Here is a 16,560-nt window from a genome sequence, read left to right as displayed (position 1 = left end):
CCCTCCATCTCTACTGGAAGTACTGGGCTGTCATCATTTTCAGGCTTAGTCCTAGGGAACCCCTAGCTTGTGCTGTCTGAGGCTGGGGAGCTATCAGGGCAGGGTCGACCTCTGAGCAAGGGCTGGGGTTCACCATGCCACCAGGCACCTGAGAAATGATCCCATATTTGAGGGGTCATGTCCAGAACTCTATCTCTGTCCTATCTGTAGAACCTGGCTTCTGCCTCAGTTTCTCTACCCTACAGGAGCCTCACCAGGCAGGTGCCTGCCCATCTAGCCAGAATCCAGGCCTCAGCAGAAGGAGGCTGCCCCAAGTTTTTAACACCTTAAGCCAGACCGCTCTGTAGTCATCCCTCCACAGTCCTCTGTGCTCCCCCGGCCCTCCCTAGCCCTGCCCTCCCCGGCCTGAGAAAGGATATGCTTCCGGGTCAGGGCCTGCAACAGACCCTCCACCTTGGCCTCGAACCTCAGTATGGATTCACAAGCACAGGGGTCTTCCTCTGTAGTGGGGAGAAGGGGGGTCCATACTGAGCAATGGTAAGGAGGTGACCGGTCATTGCTGAGGTCGGCGCAACAGGAGGAGTAGCAGGAGGCCATCAGAGTCTCCAGGTGGCACGGGAGGAGTGCGTGATGAAGAATGAGCGTCAGAGCCCAGTCCTCAGGGAGCTGAGCTGAGCACCTGCTATACAGGGATATGCAAGCCATCTTAGCTGAAGGCACATCTGGGCCTGACATCTGGAGAGTGTGTGTGGGGGGGGTGAGTGTGTGTGTGCATGTGCATGTATGTGTGTGCATGCATGTCTATGTGTATGCCTGTGTGTGCATGACTGTGTGTGTGTATACACGCGTGCATGCATGCATATCCATGTGTGTGCCTGTGTGTGAGTGTGCATGTATGTATATATATGTGTGCGTGTGTGTGCACACTTGTGACATATGTATGCATGTATGCATGTCTGTGTGTGCATGTGTATGTATGGGTGTTCCTGTGTCCATATATGTACATGTGGCGGGTGTCATTGCTCAAGTGACATCTACCTAGTTTCTCGAGACCAGGACTTTGTCTTGAAGTGCGAAGGTTAGGCTGGCTAAGCAAGGAACCCCAGGGGTCTGCCTGTCTCTGTCTCTTTACCACAGGGTTTACAAGCATGCAAGCTTTTTAAATCCGTTCTCTATGTATGGAGTGTTCTGTCTGCATGTGTGTACATTATCTACATCCATGCAGTATCCTGGGGGTGGGGCAGACCTTCTAGAATGATAGTTACAGACAACTGTGAGTTGACACGAGGATGCTGGGAATCAAACCCAGGTCCTCTGGAAGAGCACCCGGTGCTCGCAACCACTGAGCCATCCCTTCAGCCCTCTGGCTTCTTTTGGGGGGGGGGTGTTTGTTTGATATTTTATGTGGGCTTGGGGGGATAGAACTCGTGCTTGTAGAATGAGGTAACCTATGTTTTCTCATTGCCCAGGAACCCAGACTTTTCAACACAAAGATCAGATCATGGGCCAAGATGTCAGGATAGCCAGGAAGATATCAGGGTTCAGTCCTGACTCCCCAACAATCAAAAGTGGCCCCACCCCTCTGGCCTTGGCTTTTCTGTCTGGGTCCTGATCTTCCTACCAGATTGTGCAGATGACAGAGTACACAGCACACTGGGTACAGAACTGGTCAAAGAGGCGGGGCCCGCATGTCTCGGCTCGTAGTGAGCTAACCAGCCCACCGCAGGTGCTGTCGTCCCTCGGTCTAGCTCTCTGATTCACCCATCCCACCTCTGGTCCCGTCCTCCTAATGACCTTTGACCTCACTCACCCACACAGATTTTTTTCTGCAGCTTCTTGCCAATCTGGTTGATGGTCTTGAAGTCCGCTGTGTAAAAGTAGTGGTCGGCCACTGGCTCCGAGGCGATCTCCCTCAGCTCGTCCTCCACAGCATTGCCCACGCCCACTGCAAACATCTTAAAGCCTGTCAGAGGAATCAAACAAACACGCAAGACTGGCCTCCAGGGCGAGCAGGCAGAAAAGTGGCTGTGCCTCCCTAGGAATGCCTGGACAGACAACCTGGGCAGGATACACAGACAACCTACTGGAGATACTTCCTGGTGGCAGCTGCCGGGACTGCAGGCACTATGTCTGTATCAAGAACAAATCAGGGGCTGGAGAGATGGCTCAGCAATTAAGAGCACTGACTGCTCTTCCAGGGGTTCTGAGTTCAAATCCCAGCAACCACATGGTGGCTCACAACCATCTGTAATGAGATCTGACTCCCTCTTCTGGAGTGTCTGAAGACAGCGACAGTGTACTTACATTTAATAAATAAAATAAATCTTTAAAAAAAAAAAAAAGAACAAATCGACATTGTCCGAGGTTCTGCTGGGTGTCCCTATTGGGTGATGTTTATGCTGTAGGCTTTATCTGACCCTCAAAACATCTGCCTGGGGGTTATTGTTTTCCTCATCTAGATAAAACGGTATGAGCCGTCTCAAAGTGGAGTTGTCTTCCAACACTTGGTGCGTTCTTGGCAACATTCTGCTGGAAAAGCTCTAAGTCTCAGCAACGAAAGGACCACAGGAAAAGCCACCCAGTCATCAGGGGCTCGGTTGTGTCATCAATATAAGAAAGAATTGACCTGCCGGGCATGGAGGTGCACGCCTTTAATCCCAGCACTTGGGAAGCAGAGGCAGCTGGATTTCTGAGTTTGAGGCTAGCCTGGTCTACAGAGTGAGTTCCAGGACAGCCAGGGCTATACAGAGAAACCCTGTCTCAAAATACTGAGAGAGAGAGAGAGAGAGAGAGAGAGAGAGAGAGAGAGAGAGAGAGATGACCTAACAAATGCTTCTCTATTTGAAGTGACCTGGGTTTAAAACACTAATCCTAAGTCATCGACCCAAGCTACAGTGGAGCTGTGCCCATGGCTGACCCTGGCCATCAGCAGGTCCAGAGCCTGGGGGGGAGGGGCAGCACATACCAAGATCCTTGGCCTTCCTGGCAGCGTCATTGATGTAGTCCTGGCTCCGGCCATCGGTGAAGACGATGCCCACCTTCTGGGCTCCGGGCCTTGCCCCACTGGACACAGTGAAGGAATTGTCTATGAGGTACTTCAGGGCGGCGCCAGTCATGGTGCCCTTCTCCATGTAGGACATGTTCCTCACAGCGGCCTTGATGTCCTTCTTGGTGTGGAAGCGGCCGAGCGGGAACTCCTGGCGTACGGAGCTGGAGTACTGTACCAGCCCGACCTGGGCCAGCCTGTCCGACACGTCGAGTGTATCCACAATCTGGTTTATGAACTTCTTCACCAGCTCAAAGTTCTCAGGCCGCACACTCTTGGATCCATCAATGAGGAAGACCAGGTCGGTGGCCGAGCCGCTGCCGCCACCGTGGCAGACTGTGGAGGACACAGGGACAGGGAGAGGGAGCTTGCGGATGTGGTCATCAGTTGCCACCACTGGCTGGGCACTCAACCATGGGCTAGCCCCGGGCTCAGTGCTGTCTGGTATCTCTGTATCTCAGGATTCCCTCTACAAAGCCAGAGCTCCTGGCCCCATTTTTTCAACATCAGGAGCATCTGGGAAATGACACAGCTCAAAACGGGTGGCACCAAGATTTTTACCTCAGATCTGTGCCTCCCTCTACCGCGACACACCCACCGCCTAGTGCATTGAGGGTCTAGAGTCAGGAGAGAACCTTCCACAGTTAACAGGCTCTGGAAGGCAGCTGTCTACCTTGTAGACTGGCCCAGACACAGAGAGCAGGCTGCCTCAGATGGGCCTCCTCAGGGGCAGCAGATAAAGTCCCCTCCATCTCCCACTTCCCTCCCCAGGGCCCGGGCGTGTCCAGCCACTGACCATTGCAGGTCTTGCCGTCGCTGTTCAGGGTGAAGCCCTCATGGCAGGCACAGGTGTAGGAGCCAGGAGAACTAATGCACACCTGCTCACAATCATGGTCCCCTGTGGCACACAGGTCGGACACCACTGTGGAGACAAGAGGAAGCTCAGATGTCACACTCAGAAATGGTTGGACATCTTGGCCAAAATGCTTCTCTCTGATCATGAAGATCGGTCCTGTGAACATTCAAGGAAACACACACACACACACACACATACACACACACATACACCACAAACTGGATAGATCCCAGATCCCACACTCTCTGTCCCGGGTGGAATCACTGCAGTCAGAGTGAAATACCCAAAGAAGGGACTAATGGTGCTGACAGAGCCAAAGGCCTTTCGAGGGTAGTGGCCATAGGAGCAGGTCACCTTGGCTGTTCCGTTTACTCCAAACACCAGCATAACAATGAATACAGCGCACACAGTTCCTCCAATAAGCCTATTGCATGCTGGAAGCTAATGATGTGCCTTGCCTATTACGACGCACTCAACCTCACATTAAAAAACATTCTCTGAGCCACATTACACACATGGGACAGAGTGGACCCCCTCCCAGTCCAACCCTGTGCCTCCTGACTAGTCAAAGTGCCCAAAAATCCTCACACAAAGTCCCATCTTCCCTCCACCAAGGACTCCAAACCCTCCCAGGCCCCTCAACCATCCTGTGTTACAGAAACCTTCAGTGCCAAGGCCTGTCAGACATCTTGCAGTTGTTTGGTTATTTTGTTTTTAAGACACCCCTCCATGGTCCCTGCAATGTCATCTCAGGTTCTTGAACTACAGGCTGGGGACCTTCCGGAATCTGATGACCCCTATTATTGGTCCAACCTGGGGTCTCTACTCTACCTCAGTCTGGACCAAGCTCTACTCCTAAGTCATGGAGACCTTAACCCTTGGCCTCACCCCTGATAGTGATGCTAACAGTTCTCGACACCCACTGTGTGACCCGGCTCTCTGATCTCTCAGGTCCCTAACTTGTCAACATGTCCCAGTGCCCCCTCTAGGACTAGCCCCGCCCAAAGCCCACTCTTCCACTTCTACACTGCTCTGCCCACAGAAATGCCCTCCCATACTTATTCTCTCTTATTCTCCAACCCTGCTTGGCCCCAACTCCACCATCCCCCACCACCAGGCTCTGACCCCCAGAATTAGTCAAGCCCAGAGTCAACCCCTCTAAGCCCCGCCCCCAGGCCTCTCGGCTCCGCCCCTCCCGGCCGCGAACCGCAGAAGGCCTCTTGGAACTTCTTGGCCAGCTTCTCAATGACATTGTAGCTCTCCACATAATCCACGTGCTCGTCCTGCGGCTCGCTAGCGATCTGTCGCAGCGTAGCTTTGTCCACGCGGCCCACGCCGATGGCGAACAGCTCGATGCCACTGGCCCTCGCGCGCTCAGATACGTCCCGCACGCTGTCCTGGGGCCTCCCATCAGTCACCACGATGACAACCTGCACGTGGGGACATGTGAAAACCGGCTCCAGCAAGCCATCAGGACTGCTAGCAGAGGAACCGAATCCCAAGAGCCAGGGAGGCTATCAGCTTCCTCTGACAGAGGGAGTTGGGGGCTGAAATGTCTCCCATCTCTGGCCTCTGAGGCCTTCTCCATCAATCATCTTGCGTCTCACCTCCTGAGACTCTGCAAAGAGGAACTCTGCAAACAGGGCTATGGGGCTATGTGCCTTCCTCCTCACACTCAAGCTTCCTGATGCCTCTAGCTGCTGAAACGATGGCCTCTGATCTCCCTGAGATCCCCGTGGTCAGCGGAGGTGAAATCACCCAGGCAAGAAACTAAACCCACGTGGTGTAGTTCTACATAATGACCACCAGAGGGAGCCCGAGGCAAACGAATGAGGCTGGGCGCCTCAGGATGTGTTTGTTGCCTTGGACCCAGAGGAGGGTCGACACCCCAAATCCAGAGAACCAAATCACATAAGGAAAATGTCCTTCCATCCTTCTTTACTTCCTTGGAGGACGCCTACCTCTTGCAGGGAAGAAAGGACTGCCGATCCCCCCCCCCGCCCCCCAGGTCCTTGCCCTGTGCCCTGGTGCCTAGCTGGAAAGTAAATTAGGGCAGGTCTGGGCCAGAAGTGGGGCTCCTGCCTTGTGACCCTCTTTGCTGACCTGGGTCTCTGCCTCTGTGGAAAGGCGTGGGGCCAGGGTGAGTGAAATGACTCGTCAGCAGGAGCCCCAGGGGGTCAACTGTTATTTTAGAACACAGCACATAGTCCCCTGAGAAAAAATTCTGCACATTCCTCCCTCCTGGGACCTGGGGTGAAACCTAGCTGTGTCTCTGAGCTGTCACACTCACCCTAGCCCTCTGTGGTTTCTGGTCTCTGAGCTATGGCCCCACCTTGAGACTCGGGAAGGTGCCCACTCCCAGCGGCCTCCCTGTCACATCCGGTGCTTGCCTGCCAGCTCAGGCCACTATTCTGATCTAGGGAAAACAGCTTGCTCTAGTGATGTGCACGTTGCGAGTGTCAGAGGTCATGTCTCCCTCCATCAGCATCACCTGGAACTACTCTAAGACTGCGCATCAGCCCCAGCCCCAGGACCTCATGCTAAATCATTTGAGCAGCAGCTGTCTGGGCTCACTTCTTTGGTGGCTGGGGATGGCTGGGGTCCTGTGTCACAGTCACTGAACACTGCTGCCACTGAGAATTTGGGCAAGTTGTTGACGCTTTCTCTACCCTGGCAATGGTCTACAGTGTGCTACAGAGTGGTGAAGAAGGGGTCACGCCCTGGGCCAGGGTCTGGGGCAGGTCAATGGTGACTTCCCAGGCCAGCACGAGCTAGCCTGGACCCAGAGAAAGGACAGCGCGGCTGCTCATCGCGGCTCTGGAGCCCTCCGTGACGGTGACTCAGGGGACTGACTGTCTCACCTTCCCAAGCACAGGCTGGCAACGCTCAGCGGTGCCATGTGGGGCCTGCTGGTGCCAGGCACCCTGCTGAGCCGAGTGCTCCCACTTCATAGGTGGAGAAACTGAGGCACTGTACTTAAGAGTAGCACATTCTGTCTCCATGGCCAGTGTTAATATGGGACAGCAAGGTAACGGAGTCCTTACCATCCCCAGAATATAAGCACCTGGCCCGCCTCTCTCTGCTCGAGGGAAGATCCCAACCCTAGCTCTGCCACCTCCACAGAGTGATGCTTGCAATGACCTCTCGTTTCTAAAACAGCTCCTCTGAGCAGAGACGCCCCAAGAACCCTGTGGCTTCAGCCCAGGCTCCTACTCCAACCATCTTGCGCTCCATACCTTGCTGATGTCGGGGGATCTGGCGCGCCCCCCCTCAGCGTCACTCAGGGCCTTGGTGATGGCAAATTGTAGAGCCAGGCCCGTCATGGTGCCCGTGGACAGCGGCTGGATGCGGCGCACAGCTTGCAGCAGCGACGCCTTGGAGCCGTGGGCGCGAAGTGGGAACTCGGGCTTCACAGTGCTGGCATAGTTGACCAAGCCCACCCTCGTGGCGTTGGGCCCCACATCCAGGGACTCAATGACCTGAGACAGGAACACCTTCACCTTCTCGAACTCCACGGGCCTCACACTGCGAGAGCTATCAACTACAAACACCAGGTCCGTGGGTCGTGTCCGGCAGAGGTGGCCTAGGAGGGGCAGTTGGAGGAGACAGAGTGGGGACAGATGTCAGAGGAGTGGCCTTGGGTTCCAGTGAGCCCAGGGTGGGTCTCAGTGGTCTAGGTTGGACCTCAGCTCAGTGCGTAGTCTCCGGCATGCGGCTCAGCCCGTGGGGCAGAAGGCGGGAGACCCCTCTGGTCTTTGGCTGCACACTTCCCTGCACCTCTTCGCAGGAACCTCTGAGAACAAGTAAAGGCGTGTGGAGACTAGCCCGACTTGCAGGCAGAACGTTAGCCAGGGGGGCACTGAGGGACTAAGGCTGGCACAGCCTTAAAGGCCATCTGGGTACCGAGCCACTTCCTTCCCGGGACAGGGAAAGAGCAGGAATTCCTGGTGCCACCTTGTTACCCTGGCCAGGTGGGCCCCAAGACACCCCGACCCTAGAAACAGTGTTCCTCAAGACCTCCAGCGAGGTGGCACCAGGGACTGGGAGGTGCCAGCAGTGGAGCGGGGCAGGCCTGGGTTCAGACCCTGGCTCAGCTGCTCTGTGGCCCGGGACGCGGGCGGGGTGCGGGGTGGCACATTTTCGAGCCTCAGTTCCCATCTGTACGGAAGGAGACTAAGGTGAGGGCGTTTCTATAGCAAAGCTGGGCTCCGTGACAGGCTGCCCTGCCCAGCCCTTACCACATGGGAACAAGCCATTCTCGTTGGGCATGAAGGACCAGAAAAGGAAAGATGTGCCTCGCAGCCCTGGCATCCGAGTTTCCGGGGAGACCTTAGACACATTCTCTGTGGTGACAGATGCTCCCTCGCGCCTCGGCCTCCAAATGGTGAAGTGGGATCCAGGGGCAGAGTTGACCATATCCGGGACTCAGAACCTGACCCCTCGTGGCTCTGGGGCTATCTCATGACACAGACAGAGGCAGGTCCTCCTCCTACACCGCGGTTGCTGAGTGCCGCGGGGCTGCCAGAGCCCAGCCCTGGAAAGAGCTGTGGAAACTGACCAGACACCTGGTCTCCTGAGCTGCACTCACTGAGCCCTGGGCCTGGCGCAGCTCCTGACTGCAGCAGGCTCTTTGGGAGCTCCTGGTCCCCGCAACATGTGTGGCCCTGAGGGTCACCTGTCCCTGCCCTCACCATTACCCCCACTGCTCTCCATGAGCTGACACCCCCAAACCCTGATTCCTTATTTAGCCTCCATCTGTCTCTGTGCTCAGCACCCCGAGGCTGTCAAGGATCTCGGATCCGGTGTCTGTCATCCATGATCCCCTTACCTCGGGGCTGGGGGACAAGACCGAGGCAATCAGGGACCTGCAGCAGCAGCAGCAGGAACAGCAGGCTACAGAGTGCAAGGGCTGGACCAGAGGTGACCTTCATGGTTGCAGCAACGCGGACAGCCAGCTGCAGCGGCACACTGGAGGGGACCAGAGGGGGAGATTGCCTTATCAACCACTGGGCAGGGGACAGCACCCGTGCCCCAACCCCCAGGGGCGGGGCCAGCCTGAATGGAGGTGTGTGTGTGTCTGGAAGGCAGGGTACAAGCAGCTGACCACAAGGGCCCCTTTGCCTGCAGAAGCAACTCGAGCCACAGCTGGAATTCAGGAAATCTCAGGTGGGAGGGGGCGGCTCCTCTGGCCAGAGCCCGTGCTGACTAGGACCTAACAGCTCAGGGACACTTGAGCCCTGACCCGCCCCCTCATCCCACACTCAAGTCCTCCCCACCCAGAATCCCAAGCTCAGTTTTCTCACTAAACATGCTTCCTAGTCACGTGTGTGTGTGTGTGTGTGTGTGTGTGTGTGTGTGTGTGTGTCACACACACACACCTTCTCCTGGGCCCTTGCATGAGCAGAGCCAACCACCCAGTGCTTTCCTCTTACTAGCCCCATTCCCAGAATGATTCTCCCAGATTGGCTGTCCTTAGCGTGTGGAGAACTGGGAGAGGGACAGGCTAGGGGCAGGCATGGGAGACAGATCATGCCCCTGTGTGACCATGGGCAGCTTGTTGACCTCTCTGGGCCTCAGTCCTCAGGTAGGAGGAGAGACAGAGTCAGCGCTGTCTCACAGGGCTGGCCTGAGGGAATTGCCTGAACTATCTTTTGTTATTCCTCACAACAAAGCGAGTCTTGTGAGATTACATGGGGAGTCATCAAGAAGATGGGAGAAAGAAGATGAGGCAGGGGATTGATTGGCACTGTTGCAGGGGAAGACCCTGTGCACTTTGATCTGGAAGGGCCTGGGTGCGGACTAGTTTAAAAGGAGGCCCTTGGGCATCGCTGATCCAGTCCCTGATCAAGTCCACAGTTACATCTTCAGCGACCGTGGCATCGGCCCTCACGCTCGCACGGGCCCCCACACACACACCTGTGGGGCAAGCAGAGAGATGGGGTCTGTCAGCCCACTTTCCATACGCCAAAGCTGAGGCCCAGAGAGGTTCAGCGACTAGCCGGAAGTCACACAGCTGGTTCAAGGGCAGAGCCAAGGCACTTTCCCTTTGTGGCTATGTTAAAGACAAACTGTTCTCTTTGTCTTCCCCCATCCGGGTTCCATTGGTCCCCAGTTCTCAGCCCTCTGCAGCTCTGCAAACCCAGAAGAAACCTCTGGCTGCTGGCCCCTCCTCCCACTGCTCCGAGGTCTCTCTTCTCCAGAGTGGCTGCACGGTCCCAGAAGCTGCAGCAAATATCCTTTCTCCCAAATTGGGCTGCGTGGCCGTCCTTGCCGTTTTGGTATGGAGATTTCTTCTATCTCGGTTCCCTTCCTAACCCTGAGGCTCACGGACGGTGCCACGCCAACGCAGAAGCTGACAGAAAGCAGTAATGAATGAGGTCCCATCACACACACACACACACACACACACACACACACACACACACGTCATGTGAGGGGCAGCAACAGTGGCAGCGATGGTGGCCACGGTGAAAGGTGTATGTTCGGGTGTACGTGTGACCCTGGGCAGGGCAGGCAGGAGAGCTTGAGCCAGCGCCCTTTCTGTGGCTCAAGGGACAGAGCCCTGCTGCTGGGCCCAGCTGTGCCCATGAAGCCGCCCTTTCAGCTCCCTTCTCAATGGCCGGTCTGTGCCCCGGAGCAGCACAGGCGCCTTCTCTGTGTCTTTCTCTCCTCGTTAGCAGAGTCCCAAAATACGCCACAGGTATGCTGCTTTCAGGACCGACGCGAAGCGGGCTGCAGAGAGAAGGGGGCTTTCACATTCCAGCGCGGGGCGGCAGCTGGGGCGCCTGGAAGCTCAGCTTATACACTGAGAACAGAAAAAGAAATGTTTGTGTTTTAAACGTGTGAAACATTTTCCCTGGCCTCAAAAGGAGGAACTGCGTGTGCTCTGCTTCCATACCTGACACCCTCCTGAAACCTAAGGTGCCTGTGTGCTCACAGGAGAGAGTGAGTGCCTCGACCAAAGTCTGAGGAAGAGGAGCTCAGGACTCCCTCTCCAGTGCTCCCAGGCAGGCTCAGCCCTTTCTTCAAACAGCCAAGAGTCTCCGGTCTCAGAAGCCCCGCCCCTCCTGCAGCAATGGGTCCCTGTGATTGGCCATAAGGCTCAACCCAAAACAAACCTTTATTATTTTTTTCTAACCTTTTTGAGATAGAATCTCACCCTTTAGCACAGGATGGCCTCCAACTCACAACCATCCCCCTGCCTCAGGTTTGCAAGTGCTAAGATCACAAGGTGTGAGCCACCAAGTTCAGAGTTATCTAATCTGCGTGTGGGTGTTCTCATGTGTTCACGGGTAGTGCATGTTCATGTGTGTGTGTAAGATCAAATTCATCATCAGGTGTCCTCCTCTCTCACTCTCTGTCTTATTTTTTGAGACAGGATGTGGTGGTTTGGATAAGAATGGCTCCCACAGGCTCATATATTTGAATCCTTAGTTACCAGGGTGTAGAACTATTTGAAAGGATTAGAAGGATTGGGAGGTGTGACCTTGTTGAAGGAAGTGTGTCACTGGGATGGGGGGGGGGTGAGGAGTGGGGGGGGGTGGAACAGTTTAGGTTTCAAAAGCCAACAAGCCCTCTCTCTCTCTCTCTCTCTCTCTCTCTCTCTCTCTCTCTCTCTCTCTCTCTCTCCCTCTCTCTCCCCCCACCCCCATGGATCAGAATATAGCTCTCAACTACTTCTCCTGCATGAAACTACTGTATTCTCCACCATGCTGATTATGGATTAAAATTGAACCTATAAAGAAACCTCAAGCTGGGCGGTGGTGGTGCACGCCTGTAATCCCAGCACTCTGGGAGGCAGAGGCAGGCGGATTTCTGAGTTTGAGGCCAGCCTGGTCTACAGAGTGAGTTCCAGGACAGCCAGGGCTACATAGAGAAACCCTGTCTCAAAAAAAAAAAAAAAACAAACAAACAAAAAAAAGAAACCTCAATTAAATAAAAGATTTCTCTTATAAGAGTTGGTCATGGTGCTTCTTCACAGCAATTCAATGTGACAGCAACCCCCAGGGGATCCATCTGTCCCTACATCCTGTCCCTTCAATACTGACATTACAGGCACATGGCTTTTATATGGGTGTTGGGGATTTGAACTCAAGTCCTCATGCTTGCCTGTCAAGCACTTTACCCACTGAGCCATCTCCCCCAGCAGTGCAATTTATAATTTGGGACCAACTGGTATTTTAGGACTCCCTCCTCCTAATAAAATAACAGCCGTGAAATAACTGGTTTGAGGACAGTAGTTTGTATATTTACTCCATTCACATAAATTCAAACTGGTTAAATCTAGCTTCTGAGTTTGCATATAACCGAGAACCACCTTGTGCTGTGTCGTGGCTTGGCAGCCACGTGGGCTGGGATCCAGGACTGAATAAAACAGAGGAACGGAGCTGAGAATCAGCGGCCACCACTCCGCTTCCTGCCCAGCCTGGAACTTCTGCCACCCTGCTTCTCCGCCTGGAGCTACGAGCGGAACAGACAAATAAATAAAAATAAAAATATTTCCTTAAATTGCTTTTTGTTTTGTTTTTGTTTTTGTCACATCAATAGGAAAAATAATCAGTACATTCTTCTATGTGAGAAGGAATCTAGGGGTCTCAGATCACCCCCCTGATCAGAATTCAGACAGCCACAAGCACTAGCAGTCACATGTAGCCACAGCCTTACAAGAAGAAGATTGCTTAAACCCAGAGTTTGATACAAGCCTGGGTAACCAAGTGAGACCATTGTCTAAAACGGGATGTGGGGTGGAATCAGGCTTCCCGGTCACCTCAGTGATGTAAAACCTCAAATGTGGGGCTCTGAAGAACCTCGAAGGTCATCTAGACCAGAGCGTCTGGATGTGGCTATATAACCCATCCTCTTGGAGAGGTGGCACATGGGCCAGACGCTGCCAGGGGTAACAGCTTGGCTGGACCATCTGGACCACTGGGCTGGTCACTGTGCCATCCCCCAGATGGACTGGCCATTCATGTCCAGCTGTGGCTCCCTCGTGCTGACCACTCCTCCTGCTGGGACTCCCCAGTGAGCAACTAGGCTGACACCCTCCAGGAGTCTGGGGAGGACCTGGCTATGGCACTGGTCCCCAGTCAGCCAGGAATGTGCTGTGCCTGTGGCTGCAGACTTACCCAGCCGCTCCACAGAGGCTCTGCTGCCACCAGAGGCCCATGGAGAGCCCCAGGCCAAGCTCCCAGCTTGCTCTTCTGACATTCTGTCGCCTGTGGTCAGTGTCTGGATCGGGTATTTCCAGGCCTTGGCATCTCGTTCAAGGAACCGAAATAAAGGCACACAGCGGTTACAGAACAGCAAGGAAATTATTCAAGAGTGAAGTTACACAAGCAGTCAGACTGGCTGCAAGCGAGCTGGGGGCTGCTCGAGAGAGAGAACACTGAGGGGGTCTGGTTAGTTCAGGCTTGTCCTTTATGGGGTTCAAGGAAAGATGAGCTGGTTACTAGAGAGCTTAGCAAGAGTGATTCTCTATGTTGATTGACAGGTTTGGGTTCTGTAACCTTTTCCTGCCATGCATAAAATGGTAAATCTAGTCTTTTACCAGAGGACACAGTTTGTCTTCTTGAGCATGCACCTAAAACCACCTAGTCTACATGAATCCAGTACCCAGATATAGCTAGGAATGTATTTGAATAGAAACTAGCCAAAAAAGGAAGTGTGTGTGTGTGTGTGTGTGTGTGTGTGTGGTGTGTGGTGTGTGTACAGGCACACACATTCCACAGTGGGTGTGCACGTAGGTCAATGAACAACTTTCAGAAGTCAGTTCTCTCCTTCTACCATGGAGGCCCCAGGATCAAGCTCAGGTTATCAGCCCTGGTGGTGAACATCTTTACCTGCTGAGCACCTCACTGGGCCGTAAGAGGGAGAGCCCCTGGGGCTTGTTAAGGAGGGAAGAGTATATTCGATTGCTTGGCGTAGTGTGCACCTGCAACTCAAGGCAAATATGGTCTTCGATTACCAAGTACAATTCTTAGAAGGCTGAATATATAGTCCAAGTGTACACAGTGCAAGCCAAGTGGAGTTCTAGGCTGCAAGCCATTCCTTATGCTCGCCTGCCTCAACTCTATTACAAACTGGAGTTGTTGCCAAAAGCAATTCAATTGAATGGGGAGCCTTAGTCACCCCAAAGTAAAGCAGAGGCCAGGAAAAGGAGGCAGGTAGATCACCAGCACGCACAGTCCCACTCGCTTACAGAGCTGTTGGACATCGAGGTCCTTCAAAAACAGCGAGTGGATCCCTTGCCACGGCAGCAGCTGGAACATTGCCTCTGTGGGATGAAGGGCCGTATGTGATGTCGCGTGGGCTCCGTAAGGGGTCACACTAGCCAGAAGCCAAATGCTAGGGAAGGTAGAAGGTGCCAGAGAGGGCAGCTGCCACCACTATGTCCCACCAAGACGTGGTATCTCTGTCTACCTGGGGGATACTCTCGCCTCTCACTGACTGTCCCACCCACATGTCCAGAGGACACATGCTTCTCCACCTCGTGGATTTACACAGCAGGTGCTGTGCGATAGTCACCCAGCCCTGAGGTCAGGGTAGGGCGCACCCCAGCCAGAAGTCACATGTGTGTGTCATGGGCAAGGCTGGGGCCAGGTCATAACTGTGCTGGTCCCCCATGTGTTCAGAGATGGAATACAGAAGGGCCCAGGCAATTAGGGAACTGATGATGTTGACACTATTGTGGTCCCCAAGAAACTCCATGATCCAGCATGACTCTGAGCTCTCTAGTGGCTGCCATCTTGCCTGCCCTGGAACAGCCCCTGTCCCAGTAGGCTTCCTCCTGGCTCCAGCTCAGACAACCCTTGGGGGGTCCCCATTCCCCATCAAAGAGCCCCTGTCTGAGCCTCAAATAGACCATTGAGAGGCCCCTGCACAGGCTGCCCAGGAGACCACAACTCGCTCGACATGGCTGGCCACAAGGACTTCCCCCCAAAACCCAGCTATTTCCTGTCCCTAGGCTGCCCCCTCCCCGCTGCCTGACCACAGGGCACAATCCCACTACACAGCTCAGTGCCGAGGCTCCAGGCCAGCGCTGGGGGCAGGGAGTAGGGGAGAAGGCAGTACACCCAGACACCTCTGGGTCCCTGGGATCCAGTTTGGCACGCTGGTCCTATGATGATAGGATACAAAGTCAGTCCTCTCTTCTGTGACCTCTGACCTTGCCCCACCCTCTACATGCTGTGACAGCCTGGGGTCAGAGTGAGAGGATCTTCACAAGACACAAGCTCACACTGGCTAAGGCCCTAGCCCATCCCAACAGCCCTCACTTGGGGCTGGAAATAAAAGGCCTTCGTCTAACCCTAGTGCTGCGGGACCTTAGGGAAGTCGCTTGGTGTCTCTGGACCTCTCTGAAGCTCCTTTTCCATTGGAGTTGGAGTCACATGTTATCATTTCCTTGGAAGTCGACTGAAAAAGCAAAGAGAAGCAAGGTGGCGCACGCCTTTAACCCCAGCACTTGGGAGGCAGAGGCAGGCGGATTTCTGAGTTCGAGGCCAGCCTGGTCTACAGAGTGAGTTCCAGGCTACACAGAGAAACCCTGTCTCAAACAAACAAACAACCAAACAAAAAGCAAACCGAATACACAGTGACATCTTCCATCCCTGGGGAGCCCCGACAGCCCTGAGCCAGGGACTTTTAGATTTTGATTTTGCTTTTATGTAGTGCTGGGAGTTGAACTCAGAACCTTGTGCACTCTTTGAGGGTTACCCCCTCAGCACTTGGTCTTTTGAGGCAAGTCCTCACTATGCCACTCTGGCTAGCCTAAATAACTTGAGATCCTCTAGTTTAATCCTCACCCCCCAAATGAGTGTGTCACCATGTCAAGCCATTGGTCTCTCTTGGTGACAGATCCTGGCTCCAGCTACCCTAGCTGTCTCATGAAGTCCCTTCCAGACAGGTCCTCAGCAGCTCGGCAGTTCTAGTGGGCCAGGCAGGAGACAGATAAAGGCAAAGAGACACAAGATGAGGAAAACATCTCCTCGGATTCAGCCAGATCTGAAGTCTAAATTCCCTGGAATTTTCCCCTGGGGTGAGATCTAAGAACCATCATGGCCACCTTTGGGAGGCTGGGCATAACGGATTCACTAAGATTTCTGCTGCTCACACCCATCTTCGTTCAAGGTATGCTCTTCAGGATGACACTGGCCAGGGTGAGCAAGCAGAGTCCTGCTGGCGGGGGCCCTGCTGCCTCCTCTCCTCAGCTGACAGAGCGCTGAGCCCATCCCCTCACCCACCATGGTAGTCCTGTAACTTCTACAACTTTGGCCTGGCCAGCCTTTACTTAGCACTTTGCTTGATGAAATGCCCCCTAAGACACTTCACCCTCGGGACTCTGAGGTCATGAACTTTCCCCCACAGCACTGGCTGATGTCCACGGTGTCTCCCAGCCCCAGCCCATGTGTCCCCAGTATCCAGAGCAGGCCCGGGTCGGAAGCCTCCTTGTCAGCAGAGGTCCACCTGCACTGGGAGATGCAGGGATGCTCACATAGCGACCTGCAGTCAGAAACAGCTTCAGGAGGTGACACTGACAGGCTGCCCAGGCCCCAGGGGACAGGCAGAAGTGCTGCATCCACGCGTCCTGGAGGAATGGAGACTGGAGGACAGAGGCAGGTTCTCCGTGCCTACGCCTCCTGTCAAGAACCACACGAGGCAG

At 54.4% G+C, this 16,560-nt stretch overlaps 1 protein-coding gene across 1 annotated transcript; it reads right to left on the bottom strand.

Moving 5' to 3' along the window:
* Window positions 1–318: 318 nt before the first annotated feature.
* On the bottom strand, window positions 319–8,833 carry Matn1 (matrilin 1). Its single transcript, XM_052175849.1, has 8 exons — window positions 8,731–8,833; window positions 7,139–7,485; window positions 5,110–5,332; window positions 3,843–3,968; window positions 2,966–3,382; window positions 1,811–1,963; window positions 1,247–1,249; window positions 319–500 (listed from the first exon to the last, which is right to left on the bottom strand). The coding sequence occupies exons 1-8, from the start codon at window positions 8,831–8,833 to the stop codon at window positions 319–321; spliced, it is 1,554 nt and encodes a 517-aa protein (XP_052031809.1).
* Between the last annotated feature and the right edge of the window lie 7,727 nt (window positions 8,834–16,560).

Source organism: Apodemus sylvaticus, chromosome 3, assembly GCF_947179515.1.
Source record: "Apodemus sylvaticus chromosome 3, mApoSyl1.1, whole genome shotgun sequence".
NCBI lineage: Eukaryota > Metazoa > Chordata > Mammalia > Rodentia > Muridae > Apodemus > Apodemus sylvaticus.
Note: the sequence above shows the minus strand (reverse complement) of the source record. Positions and strands in the feature narration are given on the sequence as shown.